General features: G+C 45.1%; 2 protein-coding genes across 4 annotated transcripts in view; both read right to left on the reverse strand.

Annotated features, from left to right (window-relative positions):
- Positions 1-406: 406 nt before the first annotated feature.
- Positions 407-6,782, reverse strand: LOC135088711 (mediator of RNA polymerase II transcription subunit 28-like). Its single transcript, XM_063983675.1, has 4 exons — positions 6,630-6,782; positions 5,816-5,995; positions 5,243-5,602; positions 407-1,499 (listed from the first exon to the last, which is right to left on the reverse strand). Exons 1-4 carry the CDS (start codon positions 6,684-6,686, stop codon positions 1,278-1,280), a joined length of 819 nt encoding a protein of 272 aa, XP_063839745.1. The 5' UTR covers positions 6,687-6,782; the 3' UTR covers positions 407-1,277.
- A 698-nt stretch (positions 6,783-7,480) lies between these two features.
- The window catches only part of LOC135088712 (mucin-2-like), a 128,692-nt gene continuing 119,192 nt past the window's right edge, over positions 7,481-16,980 (reverse strand). The window contains exons 7-12 of one of the 3 annotated variants that reach the window (XM_063983678.1): positions 16,429-16,597; positions 15,016-15,234; positions 14,268-14,419; positions 13,480-13,601; positions 12,504-12,649; positions 7,481-11,816 (exon numbers count right to left, since the gene is read on the reverse strand). In XM_063983678.1, coding sequence (XP_063839748.1) covers positions 9,501-11,816; positions 12,504-12,649; positions 13,480-13,601; positions 14,268-14,419; positions 15,016-15,234; positions 16,429-16,597 — 3,124 coding nt within the window. In that variant the 3' untranslated portion in view covers positions 7,481-9,500. Of the gene's footprint in view, positions 11,835-12,503; positions 12,650-13,479; positions 13,602-14,267; positions 14,420-15,015; positions 15,235-16,428; positions 16,598-16,980 lie in introns of all 3 variants that reach the window. The other 2 variants (XM_063983676.1, XM_063983677.1) reach the window with 2 other exon arrangements.

The following is a 16,980-nucleotide window of genomic DNA, read 5'->3' on the forward strand; positions in this document are numbered from 1 at the left end:
TGCTACTCCATATAAAGTTAAGGCAGAAAATCATCATGTATGACTAGTATTTCTTGGTGTTTCAATAGTCTCCAAGGAAGGTCATTATGGTAATTGCCAGAGAAGCTATAATTTCTGCTATTCCATAAATGTTTCAGCAAAGAATCATTAGGTATTAAATTTCTCAGTATTTTGCAAAAAGTTCCAAGAAAAGGCATCACAATATTAACATGCATGGGCACACTTTCTCTTACTCCATAAAAAGTTAAGGAAAAAAGTCATTAGGTGTTCAATGTATTAGGTATTATTAATCTTACTACTTTTTTTTTTCCAACCAAATATTCCCTTCATGTCACAGGTGTTGCCATCCCAGCCTGTTTCCTTGCTCTCACTGTCAATGGGCAGGTAAAGCAATTAAAACTCCTGGTATAAAATAACTTTCTTGATAAATAGATTACAGCAAAATATGTAAAAATATCTACACATTAAATATCTGCAATATGTATATGAATACTGTACTAAAAAAGTCAGTCAGGTTTGGAGTGGATGTTGTCAATCTTTCTAAACTAAGGCCTCATTCCAATAAGTTTCAGGAAGAAGAGAAGAGAAGAGAAGAGTTGTCAATCCGAACATAACCTGTCACACAACAAAAGCGTCCACAGTCCAATAAAATGATGCACTTATTCGTCTTGTCTTTCATTCAACACAAAGGAAATACATGTACACAGATTGACCAACTCATACACCCATCAACTAACAAAAGAGAGGAAACCATGTGATGTTCATAGGACAAGGAAGGTTACAGAGCTCTGTCAACTTCCACTCACCTTGCTTAGAAGTTAAACAAAGCACACTTTCTCCCCACAATGCTCTGCTGCAAGCTAGGTTCCGGCAGCCGTCAAGCCCAGCCTCCAGCAGTAGCACTAAAGAATAGCCCCAGTATACATAAACAAGGAAGCCACATCCCACTACAATGAAGTATGTTAGATGCAAAATGTTCCTACAAGTTGGAACTGTTAAGGTTTTAGAGGCCAAACACAAACAAAACACTCCAGTAGATCCACTAAGGCTCAAGTTCTAATGCTATACAATGAAGGGTAAGAAAGTAAATGCAACATACTGTGAGTAAGAAGCTACAACTGTATACCTCCAAGTCCGACAGCAGCTGAATCCCATCACAATGAGGTCATTAGAGGATAAGACCTGTCACACTGGCCACTCACAGCCAGAGTGAGGCCTCGTTGCACTACAGGCTCCGTAAAAAAGTCCCCAGCACACGGTTAGCCGAGTTAAGTTAGTCAGCGCCTAGGCTCCGGCATGCCTATATTAGTGGTGGTCTTTTCAAGATAGGCAAGAGGTCCCTGCAGCCCCCCTGGCGGTGCCCCCTGGTGCTGGGGACCCATGCTGCCAGGGTACATTGCTCCCTCTGGGCCCCCCTGAAAGCCCCCCTGAGCCATGCCTCCCATCCCCCCCATTCCAGGACCTGGGCCCATGCTCCCTCCTCCTCCACCACCACCCATCTGCGGGAATAGAGAAAGATTGTTAACCATGCATGGGTTGGGCGGTGCTGGGCGGTGTGCGAAGAGAACAAAAACGGGACACCTAGGAAATGTTATGAGATTATGCTCCTTGTGATGGAAGGGGCAAATGTTAGTGACCTTCTTACCTGTCCAATGCTACAGACTACCATCCCAATCAGTGTGCCTTGCTAAGTGGCCTCCAGGTGCAGTCGCTCACCTGCTATGGGGACGACCCCTCAAGTCTCCCCAGTGCAAATAGCCCAATGTGACGTCTATATGCTAAAGTGACCCGCTCTGCCCATCAAAGAGGACATAAATGTATACAGAGTGAATTTACTTTTATTTCAAGATCAGCATTGCATTCTCAGGAAACACTTCTAGCCATAGTATCTCTTTTCCACACACACACACAAACACACACACAAATACACACACACACATACAATATTAGGTAGACAAATTATGCACTCACATATCACATACCACATAACTAATCTTGAGTTATAGCTACTGATACCTAAATTATTGATTGCAAAGAAACACATCAATGCTTTGGACATCCTGAAGACCCACCACCCAGCAGTGATGCACATTCGTAAACTAAATCTGACACCACTTAATAAACTCATCTAATGTAAGTCACAGCACAGAGTTTGACAATGAGACGGTTAATCTTTGTGCTGATATAAGTAAGGTTATGAGGTTATCAAGTGGTGTGAGAATCTGGTTAGAAATGTGCATTATAAGGTGACAGATTTTCAGGACCATCATAGAATAGTATGACTGACTAAACACAATTCGCACTGACACTATTCTTTCCCTTACCAACTGTGAAATTAAAGCAGCTCAACAGACTGACACTTATACAGTATTCTGGCAATGATGCACTGAATGAGTTGTGGCATCCTTCCTTCTGAATACATGCTGATGCTTTGCTAATAACTGAATCAAACTCTGCAATGTCTCCGTCACACTAAGATACTCTAGCATTACCAAACCACAGAGTACTTGTTGGATCCAAGCCAGATGAGTGACTGCACCCTGACGTCCCAGCATAAAAACAAACTTACAGACAATGAGAAACTAAAAAAAAATTAACAAAATACCTTAATATAGAAAACTAGCTTGTAGTGAATCTTATAATGTTATAGTTTCAAAAGATAACACAATTGGAGCTCCATTATCCAACATTAGTGAGATTCAAAGGAGTACATTCAAAGGAAAAAGTCTCTGGATAAACTTTAACCAATAAACTCTAAGATCTTGCTACCAAATTCCCAGGAAATCATGCAAATTTTAGCCAGACATCTGATAATTCTGACAGCCTCCTTGGTTATAAGAGCTCACATATCTTGCTTCCTTGTGCCTTGCTGCCCATGAGTAAGAATTCAGAAGTGTTGGGTGATGCTGATGTAAGAAATATAACTTAAAAAATGGTGCAAACAAGGTAGTGCAAAACATGAGTAATTCAAATGTCACAGTGCTGGGAGTCTGGCATTTAGATTTTACCTGACTTTGAGATGTCTTACAAAAGGCACTGGTTCCTGTTGGAGTAAGAAATATAACTTACACAATGATGCAAATAACTTTAGTGGCAAACACGAGCAGAGCAAGAAGTATAGAGAACAGTGATTTTGGTAATGAGATTTTAACTGAGTGATGACTTATAAAAGGTGGCGGTTCCTGTTGATGTATAAAGTGTAACCTCCACAATGACACAAACAACTGCAGTGTCAAACGAGAGCAGTTGAAATAGATATTATAGTGGTGGGAGTTTGGTAGTTTGATTTTTAGTTAGATTTTAACAGATGGAGATATTTTATGAAAGATTTGCTAACTGAAAGTCTTTATAAGCTGGGTTATTGGATGATAGAGCTTCCTGTTTCCTAAAGAATGGGTGAATCAGAGGGGTGTATGTGTTCAGGGGAAATAATCAACAGACACATGGAGTATTCTTGTAGGTAACTGCCTCACCCCTGCTGCTATTTCTGAGCACCTGGCCCTTAATTCTATGATCTGTCTTTCTGTATGTATAGAGAATAATTTTAAGTGCATTACATGTTTCACCAACCATGCTTATCATTACTATTATTATTATTATTATCATTATATGCATTATTATTATTATTATTACTATTATTATTATTATGGTCATTGTTATCACTGTTATAAGTATTACTGAAAGATTTCTGATTTATAAACGAGGAGTAATTTTATAATGCATGCAAGATTAAGTGAATGCATTAAGTAATTAGAGTATTCAGATACAGGGCCTTACATGCATCCTATATAAAGCCGCAACCCCCGAAACAATTCTGAGGCACCACAGAACCTGACCGAGGAAAAATAACACAAGTTAACTGACCTTAGAACTTCCTATTAGAAATAATACAGTAATCAGAGAGAGAGAGAGAGAGAGAGAGAGAGAGAGAGAGAGAGAGAGAGAGAGAGAGAGAGAGAGAGAGAGAGAGAGAGAGAGAGAGAGAGAGAGAGAGAGAGAGAGAGAGAGAGAGAGAGAGAGAGAGAGAGAGAGAGAGAGAGAGAGAGAGAGAGAGAGAGAGAGAGAGAGAGAGAGAGAATATAAGTGCAATCCATCACATTACAAATATTTTCTGATGTACTGGTGAATATTAAGCAACACTAATACTTTTCCAACATTTTTTTCAATCTTTTTTTTTTTTGCCAGTAATCTAGAAACCTTATATATGTAATTTACTTTATTGCTTGTACCATTAGCACCATAGTTTATACACAAACAGAGACAACAAAAATAACCTAAGCTTAACTCCTTAAATCAACAATACTCTATGTTAATTTGAGCTTCAAGTCTCCTGAAATGAAAGCTTAAGGTAGCAACACACACACACACACACACACACACAATCAAAACCCACATTCACTCTCTCTCTCTCACACACACACACACACACACACACACACACTTACTCCATGCAGCTGTAACATAAACTGAGTTCTAAATACACTATCAACTGCCTCTCAATTAAGTACGTGGCATGAACTGATCGTGAGCAAGCCTACAACAACAGGTACCCACAACAGCAGCTGAGTGAAGAATGGAAACAAAAGCTAAACTAACTGTCTGTTCTTAGCCAGTTCTGCTTTACTTACAATCTACAGCACAACCTTCCTAGTAGTGGCAATAGTTTAGTTGTTGCTCAGAAAGAAATGCTAACACAGTGAGTTTCCCTCTCCATCAGATCTCGCTTTTACATGTTTATACAGCGTCATTTAGGAACTGTCATCCAAAACCATTGAGTCTCAGATTATCACAGGCGTATGAGTCATTCCTATTAACACTGACAGATTAAGACAATGAAAGCTCTTGGCATGTTCAAAAGTTTAGAGTTTAAGTTCCATTTCTCCAATTATTCTCAAACTAAAGGCATTTTTACACCTGCAAGATAACCATTCCCTGATACAGATGATTAATTACTATGGTATATTTACCTGGAGGTTTGTCATGCAGTCCTGTGACATGTTTACTGCCACTGCCATGCAGGCCTATGTACAGGTACCTACACAATACATCTGCTCAACACATGACAAGCCAGACAGTACAAGGGAACACTGCCGGGGTAAATAATATCGGCGGTGAGCAGCTCGGCCCCGCTGCCTCCTCAGCGACCCTCCAGTGAACCAGCGAACCAGTGCACCCATCCCAGGGCTCTGCTACACTACAACATATTGGAAGAAGAACTGGTAACAGTGTTGGCAATACTTGCTTGCATCATGGACGTCTGGGGCATACTCATGTTGGGGTTGTTCATGCCGTGCTGCATGGGGGGCACCCCTGAGGGACCCATGGGTGAGGGGCCCATGCTGCCCCCTCCCACTGGGCTCAGGCCAGGCATGGGCACGGCTTGGTGGGCTCCCGTCTGGCCGGCCATCATCCCGGGGTGCATGGTGGGGGCAGTGGGTCCCGGTGGCACTGGGGGCCCGGGGGGACGCGGCCCCACAGAGTTGGACGTGCCGAGGCGAGTCTGCATGGAGGACAGCAGCCCCTGCCACTCGTTGAGCTTCTCAGCATGCTTCTTGAGCAGCTCGTCCTTGCGTGCCAGCTCATTGCGCATCTCAATGATGTCCTGCAGGGAGTGAGCTGAGGTAATATTTGATGCTGACATCCACAATGACAGTAATTCCTTGATAGATTGGTTCTATTATAATTAATTAACAAAACTTTTCCTCACACTTACAAATAACTGATTCCACATACAATACCATATGGTGACTACAAAGCTTATCCTCAATAACAATTCAGCAGCAGATGATCACTCAGAATAGTGTCCCACCCTCACCTCTGAAAGTATCAACTCTGGCTTCTGAATGGACAATAAATAGCGCTTTTGTAAGAAGAACGCCTCCATCTGCCGGGCAAGGTCCAGGAACCGCTGGCCACTCGTCTCTGCATTGGTCCGGAGTTCATCCTGGTTGATGGCATTGAAATTGTCCTCCTTTGTCAGCGGAGCCATGCAGTTCTGAGGGAGGTAGAAAATGTTACCCAGGAAAACAACACAATGTAACTTGAGCTAAGATGAGCCGTCTTAATTTGCTCTATTTTGATTACAATGATTGGTATTAACTGCTGGCAAGACAAGAAAACTATTCACACCAAAACGTTCCAAATGAAAACTAGACCCGAAGCTGAGTGAGATGCCAAAGGAGTCACCAGCACCAAGACACTCCAGCTCCTGCCATGACCCTCCTGCATAGTTTGTAGCCATGAAGGGGTAGGTCCAACTCAGACCATTTTAAAACACCAATTCAGACTGTCATCTCAACCAACTCGGATCATTTCAAAATTTGATTGTTTTAAAGCTTTTGTCTTAACCTTTTGTTCTACTTGTTGATAGCTAGATTCAGTCTGAGTTGGTCCACTATCGCGGTCCGAGAAGGCAATGGTCCAAGTTGGGGGTGAACCAAGCATAAGGAGAGGAGCAGCTGAGAGTTGGCGCCAGCAAGGCGAGCATGAAGGCAGGCGTTGCTGTGGGAGGGCGCCTTGACTCAACCCGTAGGCAGCGACTCACGACTCATGACTTAGTGGCAACACCTTCCTTCATTAATAATTGACTCACCTGCCTCACGAGTGAAGTATAAACTCATGAGATTTACCTGAAAGGCCTCCTCAAACTCATCGAAGAGGTTTCCGGGTGTTGGAGTGGCCGCCATGTTGCTTGTTTACATTCGAGACGATTTTGGCTGCCTTTTCCACGGGTCTTTTATTTTATTCTTGCATCACATCCTTGTTGTCTTGGAAAGATTTGTAGAAGTTTTTAGGGTTTTCAAATGATTTTATGATTTTAATAATTTCTTTATGTAACGTTTATGTTCTTTCTAAGGTTTCCAGAGTTGTTATCATGGTTAGAGGGATAATCTAAGGTTTTTGCATCATCGGTGGTAAAACATTCACATGACTAATATTTTTTTTAAATTATCCCTGTGAAATTCCACAACGTTTCAAATACACGCCAAGGTCTACCAATAATATATTAACATACTGCTAATATTATAATGTTTGTCTATTGATGGTCCACTGATAGATAGTCTTCCAATACTTTTCGTTTCAGTATTTACGTCAGGTTTTCCTAATGAACCAGGTCTTGGATGGTGCCTCCTGACGAAGGGCCTTCGTTATGGCATTTAGGGGACTGTTACCCGGAGTGGACGCACTTCCTAACTTTGGACTGTGACCCGTGCAACTGAGGAGTCAACGGTAACGCTAACACTGCACCAAGAATGACAGACTACAATATAATGCTTCTTATCTTTGGTACCAACTGCGTGCACAATATTATCAATACTCTCTTAATAGTGCACTAATGTCAATCAAACAATGTACTAATAGTTAATGAAGTCTAGTGATATACTACTAACAACGTATTAGTCCAACGGTCTTATTCATCATGGTAAGTCCCCGCAACCAAGACTGGTGCTCCAGGAAAGGTTATAATGACACACTGACAGAAAAAAAAAGCTTTATTATTTTTAACTTAAATCTGATTGGACTTGAGATGTCACCACGAATACGTGAAGGCAGCCCAGGCCCCGCCCACCTGACAGGAACATTGAACAGGTAGCGTCAGGTGTGTGGGCTGAACTCGTCAAAGACACATCCATTAAGCAATCGGGTGTCTGGGGATTGAACCTGACAAGTGAGTGTCATGATTCCACTGAGATCTTGACCAACGTAAAACTAACTGCATGGTGTGATAAAATATAATACCTACTTTTACTCACTCCATCTAATCTCTCCTTGATTAATGCTGCCTCCTTCCCTGGACGAGGAAGGAAAGAGGCTCAAACAAAAGACGAGCCAAGATACGTTACTCGGAACTCGCCTCGCCGTCACTTGCCAGATGTCTGCATTCGCTTACACAGGCCAGCAACGTGCACTGACAGGCGAGCACACAGTCTCTTATCGCATGCTGTCTGTGTGCTTTCTCTTTTTAAGTATAACTTCTTTTTCTTGAAACCGTGTGGAGGGAAGAGTTCCACGCTGATTTCCTTTGTTCTTTCCCTGCACTTTGAATTATACAAAACACTGAAATCGGGAGACAAAAGAGAGCGGAAAAAAATATGTATCTGAAGTACATAGCAGTGTAGTGAACCTTTCTTAGTGAGCGTTGGGGGCAGCGAGCCGCCCCCTCCGCGCGGGGTGCGTCGCTCCCCCTTCATGGAATGGTCGTCATGCACACACGCACGAACACAAATCAATATATGTACCAAAGCAATGCCGTGTGATGACAAGTGGTCACGCTGGCATCGCTAACAACTGGTGTATGGTATACAAAAGGAAAAACTAATTCCCAAGATATACTGAACTAAAAAATACATCTAATGTAGATTTTTATATATTTTTTTTTTATCCTATACAGTTTTCCTCATGGGGTTCGTGTATTTTGGTTAAATTTTCGTGAAAACAGGGAAGCAACAAGACTTGGTGTAATCTTTGTGACCTCATCACACCTGCCATCCATCAGGTGACCGCTGTGAGGACCAATCAAACCCACACCACAATTTCCAAACCCACAAGGCACAAATCTGTAGCTCTGATAAGATACATTTATAAGAAGACTAACTAAAACAGTAGAAATTCACAGCGTCCAACAGTGATAAGTTTCTTGGTGCCTCCCTGCGACTATCTTCAAAAATTAAAGTTCTCTAGTAAAGAAATAAAAATAGTGTGTCATGAAATACTGTGGAGACTTTTCCCTCATGAATAATGTGGGTGAGTTTTAAAAACTAGGAAGGAACATTGTACGCAAGTAAGAATGAGGCGAAGTGTTTCTCCGGAACACACGCCACAAATACACGTGATGCGTGATGCGAGCGGCTGAACCAAGAACAGGAACACCTCAGCCGCTCACACTGGAGGAATTGTCATGAACAGGAACTTGTGTAGCTACCCGAGGACACGTTCAAGCTTCTTACCATAATAATAATAATAATAATAATAATAATAATAATAATGATAAAAAAAAAAGGGGCCGAGGCCCAGGGCACTAGGTTTGTACGGAGTTGTGTCCGAGATGTCTGGGTCTCGGGAGAGGCTGCGGCCGCAACCACTCGACACAATGGAATCTCGTAAATGCAACTGTGATTCCCACAAATCCTCACTTTGGACTGACCAGTGACTCGCCTGAGAGAGTCGCTAACTCATGGTGGTCCGCTGGAGGACAAAACAAACCCTTCCTTTCCTGCAGCGATCCAAGACAACTGCGAGGAACAGTGCAATGATTGCAGTCATGGCGGTTAGGTGAAGGAAGGTGGCTGTAATACAATAAGGTGAAGCTGCAGGATGCCCGCTGTGAGGCTCACCACACGCAGCTGAGTCAAATATAAGTAGATGTGACTGGAAATACGCAGGCATGTTGCATACGCACACAGTTTGGGCCTTGTGGCGGCCTGGAACAGTCACGGAACACACTGCAGGGCGAACACTGCACCTGACAGGAAGTCAAACCCGCAGGAGCCGTGCGGCGCCTAAGGGTCTGTCTGGATGGTGGTGGTGGTGGTGTGGTTGTCCTGGCGAGGACCCTTCCTTCTGACAGCCGGTGTGGCCACGCGTGCTGACCTTTTGGCTGAAGGCGTGCGATTCAAGGGAACGTGTCTGTGGTCAGAGTCACAAGGATCGTTATTTGTGCTGCTGCTGCTGAGGCTGGAGGCTGAGGTGCTGGTGGATGGCGGGGAGGCGCCTGGAGCCCTCGCCATCAAGGGCTTGGGTCTGTCATACGCCGATGTCTGCTTCAGCGCACTCTTCAGGGGCTTCTCATAGGGCTTGTCAGGCTCCGGGGAGGAGGGAATCTGCGGGGGCGTGAGGGTGGCAGGGGAGGCGGTGTCACCTTTAGTCTTTTTCCGCTTTATGGTGCCGGTGTTTTCTGTCTGCTCGTACACGGTAGTGGCGTCTGAGCTGGAGGTGGTGGAGGACTGCTGCCGGAGGGCGGAGGTGTGCATGGCTGCCGGTGGTGGCGCGCCGTAATCTTTCGGGGAGGCAGTTCGAGTGGGGACAGAGGCACCCACAAAGGCCGGGGCCGTGGCTGCGGCCAGGGCGGTCTGTGCTGCCGCCGTGACCGCTGCTGGTGAGGTGTGTGGTGGAGCTGGCAAGGGACTGGTCTCCTGGGGTGGCCGACTCTGGCTGTAGTCCGGCTGGGGTGCAGGCTCTCCCGCTGGATAAGTGCAAGTCTTCCCAAAGGTAGCAAGGGGTCTGTTTGGGGTCCTCTGGTCGCTGTAAGAACCATAAGTCTTTGCCATGTCATGTGCCTTTGGGGCGATGGGAGCCTTGGGGCCTGGCTCGCCGCTGTCTTTGTACAGGTAAGTGGGGTCATAAGGAGTGTAACTGCCATACAATGGACCACCTGGCGGGCGACTAAAGTCAACGGGCGCCGCCCTCCCGACATCTGGAACTGCACGTAAGTACTCCGCCACAGCGCCCTGTCTGCTGTAGTCGCCGTAATCACGCGCGTAGTCAGCTCCGTCACTTTTTCTGACTCGCGCCTTGTTGACAGTGGCGGTGGCTGCTGGCGCACCGTACATGGAGGCAGGCGGCCCCACCTCTGTGCCCATCAGGTAGATGTTGTCCATGCCACTCAGGTCACACGAGTCAGTGGAGGCATCCCTGCGAGGTGGCTTCTTCTTGCGGTACACCACGTGGATGGACTCCTCCAGCTCCTGGATGTCCCGCGAGGTGAGGGAGGTGGAGCGTGGAGGCGGTGGCGGCCGAGACCTTGGCAAGGTGGCGTGGTGGCCGTCTGGGGGATGGTCGGGCAGAACCTTTGGGTAGTTGAGCTTCTGCATGGCTAGGACAGTCTGCTGGCGGTCTGCAGGTGTGTCCTTCAGATCGGCGTGGCCCTCAGGGTCGTCCCGCTGGGTCATGGTCATCTCGGGAGTGATGCCCCAGGAGTACTCAGCCGTTGGGAGGCTCTGGCAGCTGGCGTTCTTCTTGAGGCGTTTTTCTGAAGTGGTGCTCTTGGCGGAGGTTCTGGAGGCGGTACTCTTGACAGAGGCGCGTGAGGTGTTGCTCTTGATGGAGGCTCGGGAGGAGATGGAGGTAGTGCTCTTAGTGACAGCTTTTGGAGGCAGCCCAGAGCCCAGGGTGTTGAACTTAACAGTGGGATTCTTACGCTGCTGCCTGGAGAGGGAGCTGCCTGTTCCCACCCCGTGCACCTCGACCTCCGTCACCTTTCCTATCTCACTGTACATTGAATTATCGCTCTTGTGGCGCTTGTGTCCACTCTTGGGGCTTTTGGAACTCTTGCTGGGGGGCTTGGGAGTAGCCGGCTTGGAGGAGGAGCTCTGTGACATTGACCGATGTTCCTTTCGCTTCATTGACGACTCCCTGGAAGGCCCCGAGGAGCGAGAGATACCATCGGGAAGCACCTCGTTGCAGATATCGAAGCTAAAATTAATACCACTTCCCTTCTTCTTGTGGGTCTTTTCCTTCTTGGGCTCCACTACTGGTGCCTCTAGGGTTTTCTCTTCGGGTTCCTCGCTCTTCTTACGCCTCAAAGTCTTCCTCAGTAGCCTGGACTGGTGGCGGATCTTGTCCCTTTGGTAGTATACCCCGCCCATGGCACAGCAGTTCACGATCAGAATGCAGATGCCGACCAGAATAACTATGCTCATTGGGGTCCCGGCAGCCTGAGGTGGAGGGTTGGAGGACGTCGGGGTCACCTGTGGGAGTTCTGTGGGCGGCCCCGGGATGATCTTAGGTTCAAAGGGTCTCCGGGGTTTCTCTGTGAGCTCAGTGTTGTAGCCGCGTATGCCGTGGATCGGGATGTGGTTGTCTGGCAGGGTCGGGGGCTCCTGGCGAAGGAAAACCTGATCAGATGGTGAGAGAATGGGATCTTTTTACCACCTGCAGGCGTGTGTCTACCTAACTGTATCTACCTAACTGCATTTTTTTATGTAAGAGGGCCAAGGGCAACAAAAAGAGGGGGAAAAAAAAAACCACTCAATGACGTGCCAATCTCATACCTAACTAATTAATTCTATCTACCCAGTTGTGATACGTAGGGAATGACATGACACTGGGGGCATCTCGGTATCTCACTTATTTGAGTATTCCTTTAATCTCATGAGTACTTCAAGCATTTACTATTTCATTATGCAAATCACTACACTTATTAATTAATACAACAATAAGGAAAATGCCCTGTTTGTGCTCTATGTGTGTGTGTGTGTGTGTGTGTGTGTGTGTGTGTGTGTGTGTGTGTGTGTGTGTGTGTGTGTGTGTGTGTGTGTGTGAGTGTGTATGTGTGTGTGTGTGTGTGTGTGATAACCAAAGAAACACTAGGAAGAAAAAAAATCACGATAGAAGCAAGAATATGCGACAATAAGAATAGAAGATGGAGGATAGATAGAAATGATAAATGAAGGAAGAAGGAAGAAAAGTAAAAAGGAGATTGAAGGTGAAAGGAAGGAAGAAAGACATTACGGCGTGTGTGTGTGTGTGTGTGTGTGTGTGTGTGTGTGTGTGTCTAAGCCTACCGTGGTCCAGGAATAGAAGGTGGAGGGCGTCACGAGGGTCTCTGGCTTGGACGTAGGCGGGGAGGTCACCAAGAGGTTCGGGATAACCTTGTTCCACACCGCGATGTAATTGGCCCTGTAGCGGTCCTTCCTCTTCACCTCCATGTCTGCGGGGGGGGGGGGCGGCGAGGAGGAGGAGGAGGAGGAGGAGGAGGAGGAGGAGGAGGAGGAGGAGGAGGAGGAGGAGGAGGAGGAGGAGAGGATATTAATTTCAAACCTGCCATTCATCCCTAACTAAAAATCCCTTACTTTCACATCAATATATTCCTATTTAAACTTTTAACACAAATTAGACTTAGAATAGAATGTCTTAAGGCCTCCCTTTTAAAGGAGTTCAAGTCACAGGCAAGGGGAAACACTCAAGCAGGCAAAGAGTTCCAGGGTTCACCAATAAGAGGCATGAAAGACTAAGATTACTGGCTAACTCTTGACATGATGAAGATACAAGGGGAAACGTTTGCGTCCCTTAATAAAGAAAGAGACTGCTTGTAATATCACTGGTCCTCCTCCTCTTCCTCCTCCCTGTGACCTGTTCCACTCTGTATCACTTGTTAGGTCGTCCACTCCTTGCTTCTGTCGTCTCTTCCACTATTTCTCCATTACAATGTTCCCTCAGTGTTTTCCTTCCCCAGCTCTGCAAACACTAACGCATTCTATCACTTAGCTTACCTTTGTTCGCTTATGTCGTCCACTCTTTGCTTCTGTTATCTCTTGCACTTACCTTTCTCTATTACAATGCTTCCTCAATTCTTTTCTTTCCCAACGCTGCAAACATCAACACATTCCATCACTTAAGCTTACCTTTGTTGCTTTTTATGTCGTCCAGTCCTTGCTTCTATTATCTCTTGCGCTTCTTACCTTCCTCTATTACAACGCTTCGTCAATTCTTTTCTTTCCCAACCCTGCTAACACTAACACATTCCATCACTAAGCTCACCTATGTGGAGGTACTGCTGCTGCTGCTTCTCATACGCAGGCCACAGCACCTTCATGTTCTCCTGGAATTGTCTGGAGGCCCCTGGTGTCCTGTAGCTCTGTGGCGTGGGGAGGTTGGGGTTCCTGCGAGGCGTGAGGAGAGACCAAACTAATAATATTCTGAAACAATCTTGCGTCGCATCTCCACTACATTCAGAAGGCTTTAATTGAAGTTACACAGTTTTTGAGGGTGTTTTCATGGTTCTAGTGACAGATTAACAAGATTTCTACATTTTTTAACAAGAGAAAATTCTTGAGAACCTGGCTAAGCTTCTCTGTGGTCTTTGAAAATTGTCGTGATGAGAGAACAAAGGTGTTTCAGAATAAGGGCCTTGGTGTGACTGCCTGTAATGTGTCTGTCTGTGTCTTTGTTTTATCTGTCTCTATCCTTTGTTGTTGTTATTGTTGTTGTTTTTATTGTTGTTGTTGTTGTTGTTGTTGTTGTTGTTGTTGTTGTTGTTGCTGTTGATGGTACAGATATGCCTTCTAAAACCACGTGAGGCAAAAGATGACTATTCATAGACTTCTCTCTCTCTCTCTCTCTCTCTCTCTCTCTTAATCTCTTTTAACTTGATCAAGTGACACAATACAATTTTCTAACTTTTGAAATCAGTCCTCCCTTAAAACATACACGCATACGTACTACCTACCTACCTCCAAACTCTCTCTCTCTCTCTCTCTCTCTCTCTCTCTCTGCCAGCCACCTTGAGACGCCCGTCCTTGAGTCACGTCGCCGCCACACAAACTCACCCAGTCTTGGCGAAGTTAGTCCAGTAAATCATGACGAGCTCAGATAGAAGCTTCTCCTGCAGCGTGTAGTTGAGCCCGAAGTGGTTGAAACCTCCCACGAGCGGCGCCCCGAACACGTACGCCAGCTCCTCTCCGTGGATGGCCCCGTGAGACTGCCGGAGAAGAACTTATGTTACGCTCTGTACTGTAGCGGCCGCGTGGTTTACTGGGAACGCTTCGCTTGCTGGGATGGGAGAAGGATTAAGTTTACTAGTTTACTGCCTGTGTGAAATTTTGGTAATTTCGAGTTACGATTTTCCTTCTTTTTCTTTCTTTATTTATTTTTTGGTTGGTTCTTACGGAGGTTGGTGACGTTCAAGGCCCGTATTGTGAATCTCTTTGCTCTCTCATCACGATTATTTTCGAAGGACACAGAGATGATCTGATGGGTTCTTGAGAGTGTTTCTCCTGTTAATAATGAACAAATGTATTTAATCTGTTCCTAGAACCGTAGAAACACCCTTAGAAGCCCGTGTACCTTCAACTAAAGACTTTTGAATGTAGTGGAGATGCGGCGCGGAAGTTTCAAAATACGGGCCTAAGACTGACTATCAGATTCCTTATAATTTTATTTTCTTATATTCTTCTAATGTTTTAGTGGGTTCTGGTGGGAGCTATAACTATCTAACTAACTACTAACTAAGTAACTAACTAACTAATTAACCTGATCCAATCTAACTAATCCGTTGCCAAGTTATCCACCACTCACCTGCGGATAGTCACCAAATGCACTCTGGTGGTTGAACACATACAGGAAACTCTTCTGGTGGATGTCAGAGTGCAGGTCCGCCATCTGCATCACGGGGGCCTTGATCTGCGCGTCGCTCATCAGGTCCATTGTGAGATCGCGCACCTCCCGAGGGTCCGTGGGCGCCGACTTGTCCCAGGAGGTGTAGTGGCTGGTGACGGTTGACAGCACCATCCCAGGCTGACGAAGGAAGGGGGAAAGGTGTTGGTTGTTAGTTTGTTTAGTTATTTTCACCACATCTCAACTCTAATTCATTCTATTTTCACCACATCTCAACTCTAATTCATTCTATTTTATCTTCTTATCCTCGGTCAGTTATTTTCACCTCATGGTTTTCTTTCCTCTAGTCTCCCAATCATCCCCAGCTGACAAAAGGAGAAAGTATGTTGGGTGTCGCTTTGTGGGATCATATAGTTATTTTCACAGCATGGTTATTTTTTTTTTTTCTCTTACACTGTTCTACCTTTTCATTCTCTGTTATTTTCATCATTTGGTCATGTGTTTTTTTTGTTGGGTATCAGTTTATGTCTTCATGTAGTTATTTTCACTGCACAATCATCATTACTTTTAACCCAGTCTGTTATACTTTCCTATTCTCTATCCAGTTACTTTCACTACGTGGTTATCTTTTCTTTAGTTTCCAAGTTTATCCTTATTTCTTAAACCTCTGTCCTCCCGCCGTGTCTTTTCCAGTCTCCTTGTTTCTCCTCACTTTTCCTCATCTTCTGCCTCCATACCCAAGTTTCTGCATCTCTCCTTATCCCCTGTCTCCCTATTATCTATTCTCTCCCTTCCCTCATTCTCTCCAGTCTAAGACCAAAGATTTTTTTATTATAATCTGCTAGAGGAACGAAAAAATGAAGCCATGTAAGGCAAAAGGCGACTATTTATAGACTTTTCTCTCCCTTTTACTTAAATATATGAGAACAGAATTTTTTTTTCCAACTTCTAATACAAGTCCTCCCTTACAACACATCTACCTACTTTCCTGCCTACCTACACACACACACACACACACACACACACACACACACACACACACACACATACACGCTACATCAGACCTGGTATTCGTTTTCATCTCCTCCTTGACATCCAGTTTCCGCCTAGCCCACACACACACACACACACACACACACACACACACACACACACACACACACACACACACACACACACACACACACACACACACACCATCTACCATAAAATAAAGTAGAAATAAAGATATGATACCCCCAGTCACACCTACTCCTCTGTCTCAAGCCCCTTTCATCTTTTCTCATCCTTTGTCTCCTCCGCCAGCCCTTGTCAGCCTCCCGCCAGCCCCGGTAATGGTGAGAATGGAGACAAAGCTGCTGCCCTAAGACTCACGAAGTTCTCATAGTTGTTGCTGACGTAGGCGTTGACCAGGTGGTTGCGACGGTGCACGGAGAAGCCATTCTTGGAGTCCGCGTCACCCAGCATGTGGAAACTCTCGGCCCGCGTCACGCCGTACATCAGATCGAACTTGCCAAAGATTCCCGTGTCCTCCCTCATCGACCTGCGGCAGTTGTTTGTTAGTTAGTTGGTTAATTTGTTGAATACGAAATTTTACAATATATTAAAGGAAAGCTGTTCGAAAAAAGAAAAAAAAAAATGTAGAAAAATTGAAAATAACATACCTTTCTGAATAAAAGGGAAGGAAAAACAAAGAAAGACAAGACACACAGAAAAAGAATATAGTTAACTTAGGTTGACTTGAATTAGTTTGATAAAATCATACGGCGAGCTTAGGTTAGGTTAACCAAACCTAACATAACCTAACCATTTCAATGTTATTATTATTTTAACCTAACCTAACCTGGTAGTGTTGTTATTGTTCTGATCGCACATAACATAACTCAGCGTAACTTACCCAACCTAACTTTAACTAACGTAACCTAT

This window comes from Scylla paramamosain, chromosome 31, assembly GCF_035594125.1.
Source record: "Scylla paramamosain isolate STU-SP2022 chromosome 31, ASM3559412v1, whole genome shotgun sequence".
Classification (NCBI taxonomy): domain Eukaryota; kingdom Metazoa; phylum Arthropoda; class Malacostraca; order Decapoda; family Portunidae; genus Scylla; species Scylla paramamosain.

Bases quoted from the DNA above. Each gene is read 5' to 3' on its own strand.
- LOC135088711 (XM_063983675.1), bottom strand. From the start codon at position 6,686: ATGGCGGCCACTCCAACACCCGGAAACCTCTTCGATGAGTTTGAGGAG. The intron at 5,996-6,629 runs GTAAATCTCATG...TACCTCCCTCAG, and splicing joins AGTTTGAGGAGGCCTTTCAG to AACTGCATGGCTCCGCTGAC. The intron at 1,500-5,242 runs GCAAGTATTGCC...CTATTCCCGCAG, and splicing joins CCCAGACGTCCATGATGCAA to ATGGGTGGTGGTGGAGGAGG.